This window comes from Neopsephotus bourkii, unplaced genomic scaffold, assembly GCF_033783945.1.
Source record: "Neopsephotus bourkii isolate Nb327-2 ecotype Australia unplaced genomic scaffold, CSIRO-AGI_Nbou_v1 NB_275, whole genome shotgun sequence".
Taxonomy (NCBI): Eukaryota; Metazoa; Chordata; class Aves; order Psittaciformes; family Psittacidae; genus Neopsephotus; species Neopsephotus bourkii.
The window spans coordinates 2,164,669-2,185,757 of record NW_026900784.1 but is presented as its reverse complement, the minus strand read 5'-3'; the positions used below and the strand labels follow the sequence as shown (position 1 = coordinate 2,185,757).

The window sequence follows — 21,089 nt, the reverse complement described above, 5'->3', positions numbered from 1 at the left end:
CTGAGACAGATTTCTTTGGCCCCCTTTGGTGCTGTTATTTGAAGTACTTATCACCTTAGTTCTTCCCTAATCTGAAATTGCACACGATTCAACATCACTGGTGGAAGTCACCTAGCTATAGAAAACTGTAACACAAATGTCTATACCTGCACCTTTCACAGCCAGTGATAAGAAACAGGTATTTCAGGACATGATTCATCTAGTTAATTTTAGACACCTACTTCAGGATGCAACAAATCTTACCCAGGAAGGCAATAAATCTCTCCTCTAACTCTAAACGGACTCTGAGATTAATTTAGATATAAACATCAACATATGGTCAGATTAATTCCACCCCCTTCTGGCTTCTGACTTAGGTCTTTTCATTTAAGTCAGTGGCAAAACATTCAATACAGAAGTACAGGATACGGACTTAAATGATATATGTACAAAACCAAGAAGCATTCATCATCGATTTGAACTAGAGACTTAAACCTGTCCACTACAACAAAAGATTTTGCTCAAAACAATGCTGCTCTTTTAATTTCGCTTCTTTTTGATTTTTCTACTTTCACCTTTTTTTCCCAATCTGATGTTTTAGCTGTGGATGTTTCCAGGTATTGGTGTTAGCTGCTCAGCACTTCTTGAAACCCAAGGCACTTACTTAGGAAGGAGTCTCAATTTAGATTAAACGGTTCTGGACTCAAGAACATACGGTTCAAGCATTTTGAAGTGAAGAATTTCTGGATAAAGCTCAAATTATTCTCTAGGCTTGAGAACAGAGATATGGTAAAAAAATCATTAGTTATTCATATAACATTCTTGAAAAAGTCATATGTAGTATTACCTTATGTTTTAGGGTTATCTTACATTCTTCTACTTTTGAAATAACAATCCATTAAACTTCTGCTTAACAGATAAATAAATATGTGATTACTGTAAAATTCTTGTCTCATTCTCTCAGGAAACCATGACAACATCCTTAGTACTTGCAACATGACTTTTCAGTTTCTGTTTGCCCTCGAAAAGCAGGGGAAAGGAGAGGGCAGTGCAATAACAATATCCTATAGAACTTCTTTGGGAAAAGTCAGATTTCCTAAAGCTGCTGTCTTGGTGAAAAAGTTTCCGTGAGATGGCCCTAGCAGCAAACAAAGACTCAAGTCTCTGGGTCACATACGAGTTGGAATGATAAGTCTGGTGCTTGCTTTAAAATGCAGAACTGCCACTTTATGTTTAAAGGGACAATTTGATGATCATAGATAGTTTCTCTTTCCTAAATTATTTCCACTAATAGATCAGACTGAAAAGAATAAAAAATCAACTTCAAGCCATTAATTATCAGGTGATTTTTTTTATTTTTGAACTGATTTCAACCTATTTTCAATAATAAAGGTGATTTTACCTTTTTTTTTTTTTTTTAAACCCAACATGTTTGAGAGTATGGCTCTTCACAAGCTTTCCACAGCAACTAATCTTTCAAGAACCTGAAATTCATTCTCTGGTATGAAATCTCATAGCTCATAAGGTAGCTTCTTTATTATAACCATTAGCTCTATTAGCATTATTTTTACATCATACATTTTAAAGAAATATTGCCTTTTTGTAAGCTGATGGAGAACACTTCTAAAAAGATGCATAGGGGATAAGAAAAAAATATTGGAATATATTAAATTATTTAATTTTGTTTCCTCTTCCCCAAAACTTTGTCATGCACAAGAATTATACAAAAACCTCTCAGATTCAGAATTCAAAATCTGCTAAGCTTCTTTCTAAAAGAAGAAAAGGTTAAGGTAGGAGCTAGCTTCATTTATTTGTCATGTGTGAGGTGCTACTTTTGGTTTTTCTTGTTATCCTCAGTGTGTGAAGGGTTGTGGGGTCATAAAAATAATCATGTGGCCCACATTTTATGTATGCACTCATTCAAAATACATCTGTTTGCCTGAACAAAAAAGCCTTCCCAGTGCTCTTTTCTAGCATACTGCAGGGAGAACAAAGCAAAACAAAACAAAGCTAAAAAAACCCACTAAACTCCAGTAATGTTAGCTTCAACTTTTTAAGGATTTAACAAACATTTTCCAATTGAAGTTCCCCATATTCACATCTCTTAACATATTTACAGGAGTGTCTGACTAAATGAATCAGTTTGCAAAGATAAACTTATCTTCATTGTTGTTTAAGACAAAGACATCTTGGGGGGGGGGGGGGAATTGCACTTCTGTTTGTGCCAATGTAGATGCAATCTTTGCCAAAGTTGTCTGCAAGGGTCCACTCTGCCTTTCTGCTAGACATTTCCTTGGCAGTAAAGTTGATGTAGCAGACAATGTGAACTTTCCCCATTTATTCCCATGCAAAGTCAGCCAGGTTGGTTTTAACGCTTTTCATTAGCAGTTTAAGATAGGCTACCTGATTGTGAACTGAGGCAGATGGCAAATGCAAGCAGATTGTTCTACTGGCCCTAGTATTTGTCATATAATAACCTCCAGTTGCAGTTTGAATGGATAACTGAGTTTGCAACTTTCCTAACTACTCCAAATAGGCTTGCCTATGTTTACCTACACCATGATGGAAGCTATATGCAATTTAGTGGCTCAGGTTACATTGCGTTTTTTCGTTTATGAAATGACCTGCATCATGACCATCTTTGGCAATTATCACACAATGTAAGTATCACCTTGCTTCTATAGACACAAAATGCACAATGTAAGATGTATGTAACAGTCTACATTTCCATTGTTTTAACTAAGAATATCACAAAGTTCATCTTCTTGATGTATTCCTTAGCTTTTATTTCAGTTTGCATAGTAGTGCACTTGGTAATTTTAGGCCAGAAGGAAGATGAAGGCATGGTATTCCACACGATAGCCCCTGGGATGTATTAAAACCAGCCAGCTAAGCACACATCTAGATCATGGGTTGGATTCATCCACAAGACTGCTTTCCCTGACTGACAGTTTCTAACAGATTTACCTTTCAATAACATGTAAATGAAGTACTTTTCTCAAAGCCAAAATGGTGCTCCATGAAAGCAGAACTCGCCCGATCAATAAAAATGAGGTCATTATCTCACCAACAGTTAATATTTTCAGTTATCTGACTTGCAGCCTTAGTGTAAATGAGGCCTAGCACGTCTAATAGAGAGATCCTCTTCTATCTGTATAGTACTATACCTAATGATTGAGTCCTCACAAGCTAGCCAGGGCCATTTATGGGGGTTTTTTTTATCATTTCCTACCTCTTCAATATCTGAAAGGGATCTTTCTATTCTCAAGTGCAGCTTTGCACCCACTGCCTTTTCAAAGACATATTTTATGCAGCAGATTCTGAATGCTTCAGTTACCATTTTATGTAAAATGTTTTGGTGACTAGATATGGAACAGGTGGGCATATGCACATCAAGCAAGTATAACCCATGGAAGATTTGGGAAGTTTGAGGACAGACTACCCTGTTAAGTTCTACCAACAAAACATGGACTTACAGATGGGGAAGGGCTGGTTTGATTTTTAAATACTGGAAGCCTTGAGGTATAGCAATAGAAAGCTATTATCTGCGTTAGCCGACTCCTGAATTAAATCGGATTTCAGGGGAAATGGTGAAAAAAAAAAGAAATAAAAAAAAAATCAATCTTTACTCCATTTGTCTTCAACTTGCAAAGTTCTTGTAAATATTATCTTGGCATATTCATCATTGTGTAATGTTATAAATCACAGTATCACAGTATGTTAGAGATTGGAAGGGACCTCAAAAGATCATCTAGCCCAATCCCCCTGCTGGAGCAGGAACACCTAGATAAGGTTACACAGGAACGTGTCCAGGCGGGTTTTGAATGTCTCCAGAGAAGGAGACTCCACAACCTCCCTGGGCAGCCTGTTCCAGTGTTCTGTCACCCTCACTGAGAAGAAGTTTCTTCTCAAGTTTAAGTGGAACCTCTTGTGTTCCAGTTTGTACCCATTTCCCCTTGTCCTATCATTGTTTGCCACTGAGAAGAGCCTGGCTCCATCCTCGTGACACTCCCCCTTTATATATTTATATACACTAATAAGGTCACCCCTCAGTCTCCTCTTCTCCAAACTATAGAGACCCAGCTCCCTCAGTCTTTCCTCATAAGGGAGATGCTCCACTCCCTTAATCATCTTAGTTGCCCTGCGCTGGACTCTCTCCAGCAGGTCCCTGTCCTTCTTAAACTGAGGCACCCAAAACTGGACACAGTATTCCAGATGAGGTCTCACCAGGGCAGAGTAGAGGGGAAGGAGGACCTCTCTCGACCTACTAACCACCCCCCTTCTAATACACTCCAGGATGCCATTGGCCTTCTTGGCCACAAGGGCATAGTGTCGGCTCATGGTCACCCTGTCGTCCACCAGGACCCCCAGGTCCCTCTCCCCTACACTGCTCTCTAACAGGTCGTTCCCCAATCTATACTGGAACCTGGGGTTGTTCCTGCCCAGATGCAGGACTCTACACTTTTCCTTGTTATATTTCATCAAGTTATTCCCCGCCCAACTCTCCAGCCTGTCCAGGTCTCGCTGGATGGCAGCACAGCCTTCTGGCGGGTCAGCCACCCCTCCCAGCTTAGTGTCATCAGCAAACTTGCTGATAGTACACTCAATTCCCTCATCTAAATCGTTGATGAATATATTAAATAATACTGGTCCCAGTGCCGACCCTTGAGGCACTCCACTAGATACAGGCCTCCAACTAGACTCCGCCCCATAGACTACAAGTCTCTGGCTTCTCTCCTTCAGCCAGTTCACAGTCCACCTCACTACCCGATCATCCAGAGCACACTTCCTCAATTTAGCTGTGAGGATGCTGTGGGAGACTGTGTCAAACGCTTTGCTGAAGTCAAGGTAGACCACATCCACCAAATGTAACAGTTGTTTTTTGCTATCTTTTATAATAATGCTAATTCTCATTTCGCACTAAAATAGATTCAGTTTAAAATAACAGTTGTGCTTCCTTAACCTTACAAATACATATAAACAAAGCTGTAACTCAACAGGCTAGGGGTCTTTTTATCTCTCTTTATCCTGGAAATGAGATATTACCAAGGTCCATAAAATTGTGCATGGCTTAGATAGAATGATCAGGAAACTACTTTCTCACAATATAGGCACCAGTCTACCTAAAGTGAATTTATCAATGGCAGGTTCAAAGTTCAGAAAAGGTAATTTTCACATCTAAGCTATAAAACAATTGTCACAGGATGCTGTGGATCCCAAATGCTTACATGAGTTCAAAAAGAGATTGCACCAATTCATGAAAGGAAAACCCTCAAAGGCTATTAAATACAAAAATATGGTCTGTGGCTCAGGAATCTGAGGCACAGACTTCTGGAAGCTAAGAGGGAATATGCTGGTATTTTGCTGCCATATGTTCACCCTGCTCTTACTTTCTTCCCTAGGTATCTGTTAATAGCCATAACTAGAGATAGGATATATTGTAGGATAACTCTTGATATGAACCCATGTTGGCAAGTCTGTATTTACAAGTACATATAGAAGTCTAATACAATACAAACAAAATGAAGATATTAATCTTTTACAAATTTATCCTAGTACAGATCTGGAAAACAAGCATGTGACAGCTGCAAGTTCACACTGCTTGGTTACAGGTCAAATTTGATAGTGATAAGAGCTTATTAAAATATATAATCAATTGAGAGCATTATGCTTTATGAAATTAAAGTTATGGTAATACTGTAATACAGAGCTTCCTTTAATCTGAAATGCTTGGCTTTCTTTTTACCTAACCATAGTGTATGACATGAGCACACTTTGAGACACAGAGGTCCCTTAGGAGACTTAATTTTCACAACTCCACTGGTTCATATTTCCAGCAGCATATATCTCCTGCACTGTGTCAACCACACTGGCAGCCAAAAGAAATTTACTACAAGTTGATCTATGCAGTTCAGAGATCAGGATTTTCATAAATTTGTCTTGGCTGCCAACAGAGTGCCCACAGCAGAATCTATGCACTAACTAGAGTCCAGGTACATTACACTAGGTACTGTATTTGCATCAGGTCCAAGAAGCTTTTACTTGGCACTATAGAGACAGCATTGTACAAAGTGATGGATTTAGGTTTTTTTTCTTTTTATTGCCTGCAAAACTTGAATATTTTTTGAATGCTGGAGAGTTAACAAAAATATTAGTAAATTATTTAAGTTTGATTTTGTTTTCCTGAAAACACAGCTTCATGTATATGCAAGGTACAAATATTCCACAAGAATATAAGCATTCTGCAGTAATATTCTCCTTACATTTAAATGTAACTGAACACTAAAAAACTCTGTAATGGAGTTTCATTTCCTACTATTCATTCTATGTTTTTGACAGAAGAATTGATTTCTGCATAATTTCAGTATGGTACAGTAGTTGCCTTGGTAGATTCGCTACAGAGACAAAACAAAAAATCATGCATTTTACTTTGACTTCTATTTTTTCTTGCAGATATGAATACAAACAGAAGAGTATCAAACTACCATTACTGATCTACTGTGTTTATCCTAAACTTAGCTGAATATTTTGCCAAATATTTTCTGCCACTGAAAGACACAGTTGTATGGACAAATTTTAGCCAGTAATTGGTACATTAAGCATCATGTCTAATGTGCTTGAAATCTAAGTTCGCAAGAAATCCTTGTTTTCCCCAAGAGCTATGTTTAAATCTTGTTGTGTTTTAAAAAGCTGCACTTGTGTAAGTAGGTCAATCTTAAATTAATCTAGGTAAAAGTAGTGCAGTCTCCATTCAAACTGGTTTAACATTCCCTTAAATAGGCTTAGATGTGTTCAATAATTTCCCAATAAAAAATGAGTGCCTTAGAGGTTTAAACTGACTTAAGAGCATGTAGCCAGAGAAATGGATTAAGGGAGTGGAGCATCTCCCTTATGAGGAAAGACTGAGGGAGCTGGGTCTCTATAGTTTGGAGAAGAGGAGACTGAGGGGTGACCTTATTAGTGTATTTAAATATATAAAGGGGGAGTGTCACGAGGATGGAGCCAGGCTCTTCTCAGTGGCAAGCAATGACAGGACAAGGGGAAATGGGTACAAACTGGAACACAAGAGGTTCCACTTAAACTTGAGAAGAAACTTCTTCTCAGTGAGGGTGACAGAACACTGGAACAGGCTGCCCAGGGAGGTTGTGGAGTCTCCTTCTCTGGAGACATTCAAAACCCGCCTGGACACGTTCCTGTGTAACCTTATCTACGTGTTCCCACTCCGGCAGGAGGATTGGACTAGATGATCTTTTGAGGTCCCTTCCAATCTCTAACATACTGTGATACTGTGAAATGTAAAATCAATTTTGATCAACCAATGCAATTTTTAAAATAGATGCAAGAGTTTATGCCTTAAGTTAGAGATGTTTACCTTTTGACAGCAAAAATGTTTCCATACACTCTCAGGTGAAGAAATGAAACTTATAAATTAAGAAGCCATAAAATATATGATTTTTAAGTATTAGCATCAGAATATGGTATATATATCTTCACCCATTAAGGCCCCTTCTCTGAATGTCTTCCTTTTTGCTCTCTCTACCATATTTTTTTAGAATTCCACTTGAGAACTTTCCTGTATTTAATGGGAATTATGTTTATAACACATCATGCAATAAGTCCAGGGAAAAGAGATGGGTTGAAAATATGTATAGGAATAGTGAGGAAGAACAGATACATCTCAGTCATTACTGCAAACTGATAGAAGTTTAACATGCAGGCAGCAGTGACTCTTAATCACAAAATTCATCACAGTCCCTTCCTTCCTTCCGCTATCTGCCAAAATGAAACTTCTGAGCATAGTCACTAGTTAAAGAACATGGCTTTGATGGGTTGATCTTGCCAGGGAATATCAGAACATTACACAGAGTTGATCTATTAAATGGTCCTTGGCATCTGCCCACAGAATTAGTCAAAGATACATGGGTTTCTAAAGATGAGACACCTTGCTTTGCAGCTCCTGTTCAGAAAACTGGTTTCAGACTCTTCATCTGTCCCTCTCTTGTGTTACTTCAGAAATTAGAGTCTGAGTTTCATTTGGTTCTTGAAACTGTCCATTTTTAAATTACTGGGAAAACTACAAAGTAAACTGAGAACAGTTCTTGTTCTCTCCAAGGCTTTATAAGGGATTCCTAGAAAAAAATGCAACCCAAACAATAAAATACCAACAAGCAAAAAACACCCCAACCTTTCCCCTTCAAAATACAGCAGCTCATGATCCTGTATATGTTTTATCGCTTCAGATGAATCCCCCACTGTGTAGACTGCATATAGCAGGTCTTAAAGGAAATGTTGCCTCCTCTCTTTCTCAAGGTTCTGCTATGGGATCACAGCCAACCTTCAGCCACAAAAATGACACACTGAAATAAAATCTTAGTGAGCACTGTTCACAATATATGCTTTAACTTCTAATTTGCATTTTCTGTGGTGCACACAGGAAAACTGGGCTACTAAATGGTTTTATTTCAGTTTTGGTACAAGAAGACAAAGCACAGAATAGGATTTTCTACCAGCTATTAGAAAATTTACTACAGAGACAGTTGCTATCCCTGCCTCTGCCTGGCAGTGACTTTGAATTTCACCACAGTGATTTGAAATATTGCAACTGAAAAAGAAATACTTTGAAAAAGATTTTTGTTGAGGATTTTTACAATACAGTATCTCCAAAATGCTGCCACCCATAGCAAGAAGCCACTGTCCTTTTCTGGATTTAGATACATTAGTCATTGTCCATAAATTTTTCATTCAAAAAATGAGGAGATACATATCACCTAAATGGATTGGGAGTCATGGGAAAAATGAACTCTCTCCCTAGCCTCAAGACTTATACAAAGGTTTCTTCTTTTTCTTTTCTTTTTTGTCTCTCTACTTCTTTTTCTTTCTACCACTTCAGATCAAAATAAGCATTTTTTTTTCTTAATAAGTGCTAATTTTCAGATAGCTACTTTTGTAACTTTTCATCTCCTGTTAATCATTTTCTCTTTGACATCAGTAAATATACATATTGTGAAATGCTTTCCTGTGATATTCCCTATCCTTTCTGATTCGCTATTCCTGAACAGTGTTATACCTGTTTTTCTAACTGCATCCTTGTCTACCATAGTTGCCGAGTGTTACCAAGGTATTTCATAATATACATGAAGGAAACACCCTGTCCCAAAAATTTACAAACCTAAGGCTTGCATTGCACACTGAAGCCTGCATAGAAGACCATAAAGGAAATGGGGTGAAAAGGCCTACACCCACAGAACAAATTGAAAAGTAGGTGTCCTAAAAGAGCAAGTGGAACATGAAAGCTGACTAGAGGAAGGCTACAGTCCAATGCATACAAACACTTTTTCCAAAATACTGGAACACTACCATTTCACTGCCTTGCAAAAATAATAATAATTAAAAAAAAACAAAAAAACAACCTAGCACCTTTTATCCTCCTTCCCTAGCAAAAGAAATGCTGTCCTTTTTTCCATTGCTCCCCTGTGATGGCAAGGTTATTGTACTTCTTTCTGCCTTACTTCTGGCATTACCTGCAGCTTAACTCTACAAAGCAGCTGGAGTTACGATACCAGCTGTACTGTGCTTACAGGGTATTAAGAAAGCAAAGAAATACATCAGTTTAGAGAGCCTACAAGTGTTAAATTGCATGACAGGAGTTTTTTCTTGAGTGACAGGCCCATTAGTCTTTACTCCTACAAAAAGCTTATTCATTCTTCAGAATGAAGGAGGAGTCAAAGCACAGCTATCTTCCTCAGATTGGCAAGATCCGTCTGCAACCCATAAAAACATACAACTGAAGTGAGAACAAAGGAAAGCAGCACTGCACTGTGGAGCTGATGTATTTCTAACAGAAACATCCTTTCAGTCTAGAACATTATTAAAACCAAGCAAAACACAAGAAAGTCAAGAAAACATGGTAAGATAAACAAAAAAAGCCTGAAGTATGAAGACACAGCAATTAAGTCATCAAGATAAATTTCCTTGGGAATTAACTATAGTCAGAATACTGGACTTGCATATGATTTCCATTTGTAACAAAAAGTATTTTAAAAAGGACAACAGTTAATGAAAGCATTTCAAGAAGTTGCCTGTCTTTTCTGAGGCAGACAGTATGCAAATTGTTTTCATTAGAAGAAATGGACAAGGTGGAGAATGAGGCTACTGCTTTCCAAGAGGATCTTATATACTTGCATTTTTGCTGCTAATAACCAAGTTGATCTGTGTTTTCAAATCACACTGGATAATAGAACAGGAATCAGAGAAAATCAGCTCTCTAAGGAAAAACTTGATTAAAGAACACAAATAAAAATAAATCACCAAATATTCTCCCACTTCTATTGGATTTTTGAATAACACTATGTGAAGATGCCTATTGGAGAAATGAACTTTAAAAAAAAAGTTACACTCACCTGAGAAAAATTGCTCATAGCTACATCATAAATACTTCAACCTTCTCCTTTTCAGTGCTCTGAGACTAAGCTCAAGATAATAGGGAGCCTAACAGAGGTGTAAGTCTTGTCTTCCTGCCAATTCCAAATGGCATGTTTGTCTTCTTTTTCCACCCAGAATTTTTTTCCAGTCTCAAAAAAAAAAAAAATAAAATCTGGATGTTCCTTCAGGATTCTTAGACATGAGCTAATGCAGTCAGATCATCATCAGAACCTGGCCTACCTGATAACTGGAGGTCACTAATCAGACAAATAGACACTGCATATAGAGATCAACTGCACATACATTGCTGTTTCTAGAGTCACAATGACATATGGTTTTTCTCTGGGCAATAGCTATGACCTAAGATCCATGGTTCATACCATCTCGACAATGAAACTCAGAGCTTGGATTTGCCAACATTCTTCAGAAAAGTTGTGTTGGCAAGCTATTTATTTTAATTGTCATGTATTTTGCACAAATTTTCTAGTTGTAAAATATCCTGGGTTTTCTACCTTGACTATGGAATTCTAACAGGAAAAAGTGTCCCTTAAAAAAGTATGCATGAGCACACCAAACAACATAAATTATTAAACCTGCAGAATAAAATTCCACCGGTATCTATTAAATCTTCATGGTATAGATAGCAAAGCTTTTTATTAGAAGAGTTCACTGTTTTCCAATACACAGAATCATAGAATAGTTAGGGTTGGAAAGGACCTTAAGATCATCGAGTTCCAACCCCCCTGCCATGGGCAGGGACACCTCGCTCTAAACCATATTACCCAAGGCCTCATCCATAAGAGCATATTTTTAGTGATAGTACCATTTTACTTTCACTTGATCTTTTTACCTTCAAAATATCCTAAAATTCATTAATACACAAAATAACTTTGGAAATCTACAAAACTGAACCACAAAAAAAAAAAAAAAAACAACATAAAAAGACATGAGTGCCTTTCAGCACTCTGAAAATTACTTAAGTTAAAGGAGAAGGAGATAGCCAGAAGTTTCTCCATTATCATAAAGACCAAAAGTATCCATATGCGGAACTGCTCCAAAAGAGTTATCACATTTTAAATTGACACCTTGACTTCAACATACAGATACCTGTAGACTTTCCCAAGGGCTTGAAGTAATAGCTCCAAAACCACAGAGCCAATAAAAACCCTAACCCTAACCCTAACCTATGTACCTGAACTGCACAAATGGAAGATTCCCATTGTTTCTTTGAGCTAAACTTGTGAAGAGAGCAAATAATGAGCAGTGTAATAACACAGATTTTGCTCCAGTAAGAATCTAAGCCTTGGTCCACAAGAAATAAGCTTCTTACTCTGCTACTAAAAGCTTTCACAATGCAGTATGCTGCTCCTGCTTTATTGACTCTGGCACAGCAGTAGTATTGTACCATAAGGACAATCACATTACCATATTTATACTCCTGAAATACTAACTTAAAGCTTTATTGCAAACTCTAGGATACAAATAAAAAGCTCTGAATTTTACTTGGAAGAAAAGGAATTAGATAAAGCCTTTCACTGTTCCCAGATTCAGTGTAACATTGAAATGCAACAGTTCTGCACTTCTTGTAGACCTTATTATCTTCTGCATGCCAAAAATATCCTTTGTGCATCTGTGAATCCTCTTTTGAATCACTGCTGAAGAGACTCTCAAACTCTAGGTAACTGGCTTAGAGAGATCTACTAGGACAACTGGGGCTGCTTGGATCAAAACCTGTCAAAGCATCAAACACAATATGTCTACACAAAACCTCTCTTTTGATACTGTTTTGTAGAGATGCGAAGGCTACTTCTAAATTAGGTTCCCTAAATAATGGCAGTATTTCATTGTATCAACTTGGAGCTCAGTGAGGGACAGATTACAGTTCTGTGAAGAGTAACTGTTAAAAGTATCTTTAATTTTCATATGGTAAATTTTAGGTATGTCAACTGCACTATGCAGTCACATATTTGACTACAGGGAATGTGCAACTTAAATAAACTGGAATTACTGTTGGAATTAACAATCCAAAAGAATTTAAAAAATTAATGGGAAACACTAACTTTGTTCTTAGAATGGCATCTTTAAGTGTTGACTTTAAATGCTGCCACTGCACCACCATAAAGAAAATCTAAAGTCTAGAGTTGTTTTTGTTTACCTTGGTATCCATTGTATTGGTGGGTGGTCTTACTTTTCTTAATCTCTCATAGCACTGCTAAAGAACATTCCACATTTTTCCTAAACCTAAATATACAGCAAATAATTCCAAGATGAAAGTAGCTTATGCAAACAATCATCAATACAATGTTTGAATGAACACAAAAGTTCCTAACAAGAATTCAGTGTTTTTCAAGACAACATGTTTTCATATCACTACTTGCATTTGGACATTAACTTTTCTCTCAGAGATTCTAATAGAACAATCAACTGAACATATTTCTAAAGTAATGTAAAGTTAGAAAACAAAACTATGTGCCTTTAGGGACAGGGGAGCATGGAAATAGTACTGTTAGCTGAAAGTTCGTGCCATTTATTTATTTTGTTTACACCAAAATTTTTTCTTACCATCATGATTAGGATTTCCCAAAGTCCATGGCTCATCTGAGTCAAAATGAGTGTCTCCCCCAATTCCTGGCCCAGGGAAATATGCATGAGCCAAAAATCCTCCCTCCCCATCAAAGGGAGAACTGTCTCCATGAAAACCGGACGCAAAAATGATTGTAATATCCACATCCCTCTTGCCATTTTCTAATTCGATATAAGGAACTTCTTCAAATGTTAGAGGAGTTACATTCTGCCACACATCGAAGGCACGGCGAATGGCTTTACGAGTTTCAGCATCACCTACTTTTGGAGTGACGTTCTTTATGCTGAAAGAAACAAACAAAAAACATTAAATTTGACAGAGTCGTAAGTGACACTGCTTACATCCCTTTGTCCCTAATTATTAAAAGTACTGTGCTATTAATAAAATATACTATTCTGTCATTGTATCCTTTTAGAATAGTATTTTTAATGAATTCAGTGCAAAATTATTGTGTTGATCTGTGCAGCCCTTTATGCTATAACTTCTTACGTGTTAGGTTACTCTCAGCAGCACAAAATCTTATTTTTAGAAGATTAAAAATATTTTAAAATGAAAAATTCTTAACAGTGGGATAACCACATTAATCAACCACTGACTGTTTACATCCTGGAGTACAATTAGAATCCATCATAGCTAAAGAACAGCATGTCATTTCTGAACAAAAGAAAAATGTTTCCAGTTAAATGAAATTTTAACTTCTCAATGAGTCCATTAACAATAGCAGAGCTCCATACTGTGACCACCAGCCAGTAGTCACAAAGCCTTAAAAACAGTTCTTGTTGCTTTTGTGACTGGAGAGAATCCCTTATTAGACACAAAGCCTTTTATTTCAATACAAGCTAAGAAGCCCTTTTATGATCTGATTGCTTCCACGAATCTTGCCTAAAACTGTACAATTAATCAGAGAAATAATTTTATAGAATACAATTATCTACTAATTCAGAAACATATATTTAAACAGAAATTTCAGTCTCCACTACCTCTTCAAATGACACACGTAATAGAAAGGCAAAAAAAAATCAGAATTACAGTTTAATTCAGAATCACAATTACTAGTAAATTATAGTGGAATCATCATTAAAAAACCTTACTTTTTTATTATTGAATTCAAGAAAAGAATGACAATAATTGATTTTAGACTTATCCAATTTCTTCTGTCATTTTTACTCAATTAGTATGCCCAGAAAAATCTCTGTTAGGGTTGTTTTGTTTTCAAACTGCTGCAGTCAGATGGTCTTTGTTCATTTGACATGTGCTTGACAGAATGTCCAGCATAAATTTCAGAAATGACATCGTTCTAGAGTATATGTAAGATTTATGCAACTTGTCACAGCAGGATATGTTAGTGGAGAATGAAAATATTTTCATGAATAAATGTGGAATGATTCATTCACTTAGTGCATTAAATGTGCTTGATTATATGGTAGTGTTAGTTAATGGAAGTGGAAACAAATCCTTCAAATCTAATTTTACAGATTTGACTTGACATGTATATTTTGTTCACAGGTTCATGTAGGAAACAGAAAGTTGCCTATTTTGACTTCCACTCAAAAAAATTCTTGTACTGAGTCCAATAATGCTATTTAACCAAGGCATTATGTCTTTTTAGCTAGTATGTATGCTCCAAAAAGGTAACAAAACAGATTAGAAGACAGCGTACTGTAGAGAATCCCCTCTTTCCCTCATCTTTTGTTCCAAAGATGATTTAACCAGTCATGTCTATTCCCTTAATTATCAGCCTGTTAACACTGGTTCTTATTCTGCCTTTCTCTTTCACATACAGGAGCTTGAAGAATATTTTTTCCCTGAAAAAAAGACATTTAAAAGACATTTCTGCGCTGCAACATCATAACCTTTTTGTTGTCTCTTTGAAATTAAAAGTTTGAACTCATTAAATCTCTTCTTATAAGACATTTTGCCCATCCTATTCAACATTTTCTGTAATTTTCATTGAACTTACTCCGACTTTGCAATGTTCTTTAAAACTGACTGTGTCAGAACTACAAAGTACTGCTGTACTGATCTTGCAGTCAGAGAGAAAAAGTCCTCCAATTTGTAGGCATAGCCTTACCTTATATGATGCAAATATCATGTGATCAAATTACTTTGTATGATGCTCTTCATAGCTATATACTCATCACTAATTTTATGACTGATGTTGTGTTGATTTTCAGGTGTTTAAAAAAAATATTAGATGCTCTGGACCTACCACCAGTGCCTGCAGAAACCCTCTCTGAATCCCCTTCCTTTGTGAAATATTTTTTTGAGATGCTTTAGTTAGCAGGTTCCTAAATTACTCACCCTGTGCCCCTTGACAGTGTACAGTATTTTAGAGCCAGAGTGTCATGTGCAACCAAATCAAAACACCTCACAAAGGCATACTTACACTGCCATTACTGAAAACCTGACAACAGTTAACTTGTTGCTATGCTAAGAATACCACTTACAACTCTGAGGAATCTGCTCTTAATCAATCCTGCAGTGTGCTCTCTAAAACATGTAACTTTTCTGAAGCGCAGCTCATAGAATACTTTGTGTTGGAAGTGACATTAAAGATCATTTCATTTCAACTCCATCTCCTGCCACAGGCAGAGACACCTTCCACTAGACCACGTTGCTCAAAGCCCCATCCAACCTGGCAGAGATAGGGCACCCACATCTTCTCTGGGCAACTTGTGACAGTGTCTCATCACCCTCATAGTAAAGAATTTCTTCCTAATGTCATCTAAATTTATCTTCTCTCAGTGCAAAACCATTCCCTCTTGACATATTGCTACACGAGCCTCTGTTATTCACTACATATAAGGAATACAGGAAATTAATCAATAGGCTTTCATAGAAAATAGAGTGCAACTGGCATTTTGACATAGGAAAAGTTCACCTGAAAGATACAGGTTTATTTTATTGGTTTGTATTTAGGAATCATAGTAATGGATCAAAGTCCCACACTGGGGTCTACACAAATAAAGCAAAAGGATGGTCTTATGCTAGTATATATGATATCAGGAAATGGATAAAACAGATTGGAATTTTGTATGGGCAATAAGTTGATTAATTACTTGGTCTAAAAGGGTTTTGAGTCACATTTTGAACCTTATCACTTCACAATTTCTTGCTTTTCCAGGGCACAGAATTAAGTTTTAGTCATTGATTACAAATGAAAAATTGAGCCTTTGTGCTAGTTTCACACACATTAACTAGGGGTGCTTAATTATGATGGAAGACCTTTTCTAGGGGATTCAAGCTGTTGAATAACTTTTAAAATAATATCCTATTTGCAATGAATCTCAAGATTCATTGCAGAGAAGAAAGATTTTTCAAAGCAACAGTCTGTATTAAAATAGGACAGATTTCTGGCTTTCAAAACAACCTCTCAGAGAGGGCAAGATTACACTGAAAAACATAGCCCTAAAAGAAATAAAATAAATCAGTATTCCAACATGAGTATTTCCAGAAAATGATTGTCCATTTTAATGTGTTTAACAGAACACATGTTCAATGCTGAAATGACAAATTCCAAGTGTGTGTCACGAATGTTGAAGATGTCTAGGTGGGAACTTTGCTTAAATAATTCACCCGTATAGACATATGAAATCCAAGTTATTTCATATTTCTTTCATGATGTGCATTCTATAACCTCCAAAGGGAAAGTACAGTAAGAAGATGAATCCTTACAGACAATCTATCAACTATCAAAGATTCTAGGACCCATCTCTTAAAAGTCTTCAGTTTAGACATAACGCTACGATAACGAAGCTTTCCGTGAACGCTTTTCCTGTTACATTTGGCTCAACATCTTAAAGCCAACAGTCACATGAAATAGTGGTAACCATCACTGGTAACAAAAAAAGAGGAAATTGGTATCTTACATTCAACACGTACAGATAATGGAGCTCAAATAAAAATAAATGAAGGACATGTCAACTGAGAACCACTCTTATTGCAAGGTGGCAGCATTAGACAAAGGCCATCACAACAAGAAACAGTATTTCCCAAGTATTATTTTCCTAACCTCTAAGTCTGGTGATTATGTCACAGAAAACATGTTCAATAGAGAGAATGATCCAATGCTGACCTTGACTAAATCAGCAATGATTTAGCATTCTAGTTAACAAAAGATGATCTATAAGATAAAACACTTCAGTGTAAATTTCTTACAAAGTAGTAATCTGAGTGATGCTTTGTATCAATTTTGAAAACCAGTGTTCATAGACAAACACAGATAATTGCATACAGCATTTTGTGATTATTTTTGACATTCGATGCAAACATGGTTTTCAACCTTATAGTTGTTTTGGGCATTACAGCTTTAAATCCATGTCTCTCACAAGAAGAACAAGATTTCACCAGTGAAACTCTCTTTTCACATTAGTTTACTATTTCTACAGATGCCTGAGGAGTTCTGTTTTATTCTGAAATTCTGAGTCTACTGATTTTACAAAAAATTCAGGCTTTCCTTCCCCTCTCCGTCCTTCACCAAAATATCCTCAAAAAAATTATCTATGTTTCAGTGACACATTTTTGGGTGCAACAGCTTCAGGAACCTTGCAAGGCTGTCAGGATATACCTCACTTGGCTGTGTAAAATCAGTCATCTGAAACTTAAATACAGTACATTAAGTAGCACATATTTGCCATTAAATTTCACTGTTTCCTTTTTTCCTTTCTGAGCTGTCAGTAGAACAGCTCGTTATATTTTTCACATAAATTGCTACAATTCTGTATAGAAAGCTAAAACTCCAGAGCTGAGCTAGACCCAAGAGGTGGTTCAGCAAAGGCTAGACAAAACTTGAAATCCATAAAGCTTATTATTACCGTTTACCTTATCAGTAATGGCCTCCACAAGAGTTTTAATAACTCAGTGACAGACTACTTTATGGCCTGCAGACCTTGATACTTCTATTCTCCACCATATATAATAAATACTTTTTAGAAATTCTTTCTATGCTCATTTATGCATTAAATCTAGAGTACAAGATAAACAATCTTTCTGTCCCATTGCGCTGATTTGACTGGATAGTATTGAGCAGTTTTATAAGCACTAAGTAATGATAATGATGCAAGATGATATTTTAATTGTTTTAGAACATATATATATATATCTCAACATTAAACATAAATGGGGAAAATATTTCTTTAACACCATTTCTCTCAAATATGCCAGGATTTTCTTGGAGCAAAGTCACAAATTGGAAATCCACTCTAAAGAAATAAAGGACACAAGATGAAAGAGCAAGAAATTTAACTGAATAGGTAGAAAGATGCCATCACTAATCTGTTTGAAGTAGTGCAATTATAGATCTGTATTAGGTATGAAACAGTTAAGATAAAGTGGAAACATAGCTTAAGTTTGAATAATTTGTTGAAACTACCTTCTCATTTCCACTGCTGTAAACCAAACCTAAACTGGATGAAAGCTTTTTTTTTTATTTTTTTTTAATCCCAGTGCTACTTTTATTGAAAATAATGGTTTACCTCTGGCCAAAGCTATATTTCATTTTGTACCATCATTTTTCCAGGAATACTTTCCATCAAGTTGCTTCATTAATCTCTTACTGATGTGGGTTTTCTTAGCTTCAACTTCTTTCCAGTCTCACTTTGTAGCTATAATCTAAGAATGTTTCTCAGGTAAAATGTGATCTTGGTTTGTAAAGCTCCTGCTCCAGCTGATTAAACCCAAGTCAAAACTATTGCTTTTGATTTTCTTATTCTGTGACCACATTAAAAGTCAACCTACTGCTGCCATTTAGAAAGAATTCATAATTCTCTTGCCTCTTTAGTTTCATGGATAATATTCTTCCCATAATTCATTAAAAGGAGATGAAAAATGACAAAAGCTGAGCTATACAAGATACAAAACCAAGATTAGCAAAGTACTTGACAGAAAAAATTTTTATAGGAAAGATGTTCTAAGTATCCCATGTCATAATTTACTATTTTGTAATTTAAAATTAATAAAATACAACATAAACATTTACATTTACAGCATATTTATATCCAAATATTTCATTATTTCAGGATTGCTGAAGTAGGCAAATACTAAAGAAATGAGAGTGGATATTCTATAATCAAATGTTTATGAAAAAGCACTAAAAATACATATAATGAAGAGCATTATTTTGCTATTTACACTATGGAAGAGCACACCCATTTGGCTTAACTAATCATTATGTAGGAATCCTCTCTCACAATCACAGTTATATAGACTTTTTTCATTGCATAGATTTTAGAATCACCACAGTGTAATTTAATCTCCTTTTATTAAGTATACTTCACATGTTATCCTCCTTCCGCTCAGAGGTTAGAAATGTTAAGGTATATATTACTACTAATATATTTCTTTAAACAAAAGGGCAGGTATTACCTTCATTAAGCTTGACTTTGGGAAAGCACCAAGCTTTAACAGAGAGATAAATATGCTGAAATCAACATTCAGCATTTGAAGCATTCCATTTTATTCAGATTCCCAAACAGAGACTAAAATTACATGAGCAGATATCACACAGAGGAAACTTTCCTGTGTATCCTTAGGTTCACTAGAATTGCATCTTTTATGGTATTTCTGACTGGTACGAGATGCAGTTATAATGACTTAAGAATGTTAATAGAGCCTTAATTAACATCTATTTCTGCATCCATGCTTACTACAAAAGCTAATGCTTAATGTCAGGAATCCCTATCCCATTAGTCCTTAAGGATTGAAGCCCTATGGTAGTCTAACAGTTTATGAGAACTTTATTGTAGAAAACAAGTAATGTGTCTTGTTCAAATTACTATTTTTCTAGATTTGCAGCTGTAAATGATCAGAGTTCCAGCAAAACATGTAAGTATGAATGCAAAGTACTCATGGGTGAGTCATTTTGAAAACATCTGTTATTAGAGAACCCTGAAAACTTGTTTACCACATCCCTCAGAATGCTTCCCACACCTGGAGGTATCAATTCTCAATATAAATCTGCACACATTTTACATACTACTGTGTGTTCTGTGCTATCAGGGAGCTAAGAACTACAAAATTTTTTAATGACTTAAAATTGTAAGGTAGGATTCTAAAGCACATAGTTAGGCATTTCCATTTGCAGGTCTTATAGGCCGTATATGTACATAGGGAAAAAGATATATGAAAGTGCAGCCCAATCCTGTAAATGCTTCTGGCATGTTTCAAAATATATTAGTCAGGTACACATGAATCAAAACACAGAATATTGCTACCATATAAGGATTTTAGACATTTCTGCTATTCACAAAATTGTTCAAGTAAGGATGTTCTCGGCATCAATGACAAAAACCAGATAATCATTATTTTCACTTATTTTTGCTTTTCATTTTTAAGTGAAAAGACAATCGTCATGTCTTGATGCTGAAATAGTATAGCCATATATTTAAAAAAATAATTCAGTGTAAATGTCATCATAATGCAATGTTTGTGTTATCATTTCAGTTTGGACACAGAGCTGACCTTTTTTCATTCATGAGCAAAATGCAGCCAAGAAAATTCATCATATATTCACTTTGTGACAAGTAATTAGTAAGCGGCAATTCCTTGGTTTAGAAAGTATTTTCTAAATAATCCTCTGTAGCTGTACACTAAAATTATTACTTTATGAAATGAATCTTGTTAATACTTTGAATCAACAGTATTCTGTATGTTTTTTCCTAATTCAGTATTTTCTAACTTTTCAGTGTAGTTTTTAAACATCTAAGAAAAATTCTCTTTCCGTATTCCACACAATATGGATCGTTCAGATCATAGAAATAACATAGTTTATTGTTAAGAAGACAGAGAGGATTTTTAATTGCATACTGAAGCTCCCAGCTAGCACTAATTCATTTAACTGGACAGCATAAAGTTAGACATGTCCAAACCTTTCATCTTCTGCAGGTTTCTGGAGAACTGAAATCCAGTATGCATCCAACTTGTTGAGAAGGAAAAAGACATTAATCTATGGCTTGACCTAATGTCCACTGACATTAAGTAAAAGATTAAATTGTTTCTGGTTGGTTTGGGGTGAAACTCTTTTTCATCCACAGCTAAATTGCCTCCAGCAATTAAGTTATTACATATTGCTGAATCATCAAATTAGGGTTTTTTCCTTCCTCAAAAT

General features: G+C 35.9%; 1 protein-coding gene across 2 annotated transcripts in view; it reads right to left on the bottom strand.

Moving 5' to 3' along the window:
* MMP16 (matrix metallopeptidase 16) overlaps positions 1-21,089 on the bottom strand; it is a 180,570-nt gene that overhangs the window by 54,499 nt on the left and 104,982 nt on the right. For both annotated transcript variants that reach the window (XM_061346811.1, XM_061346812.1), the window contains one exon: positions 12,964-13,268. In XM_061346811.1, coding sequence (XP_061202795.1) covers positions 12,964-13,268 — 305 coding nt within the window. The remainder of the gene's footprint in view (positions 1-12,963; positions 13,269-21,089) is intronic.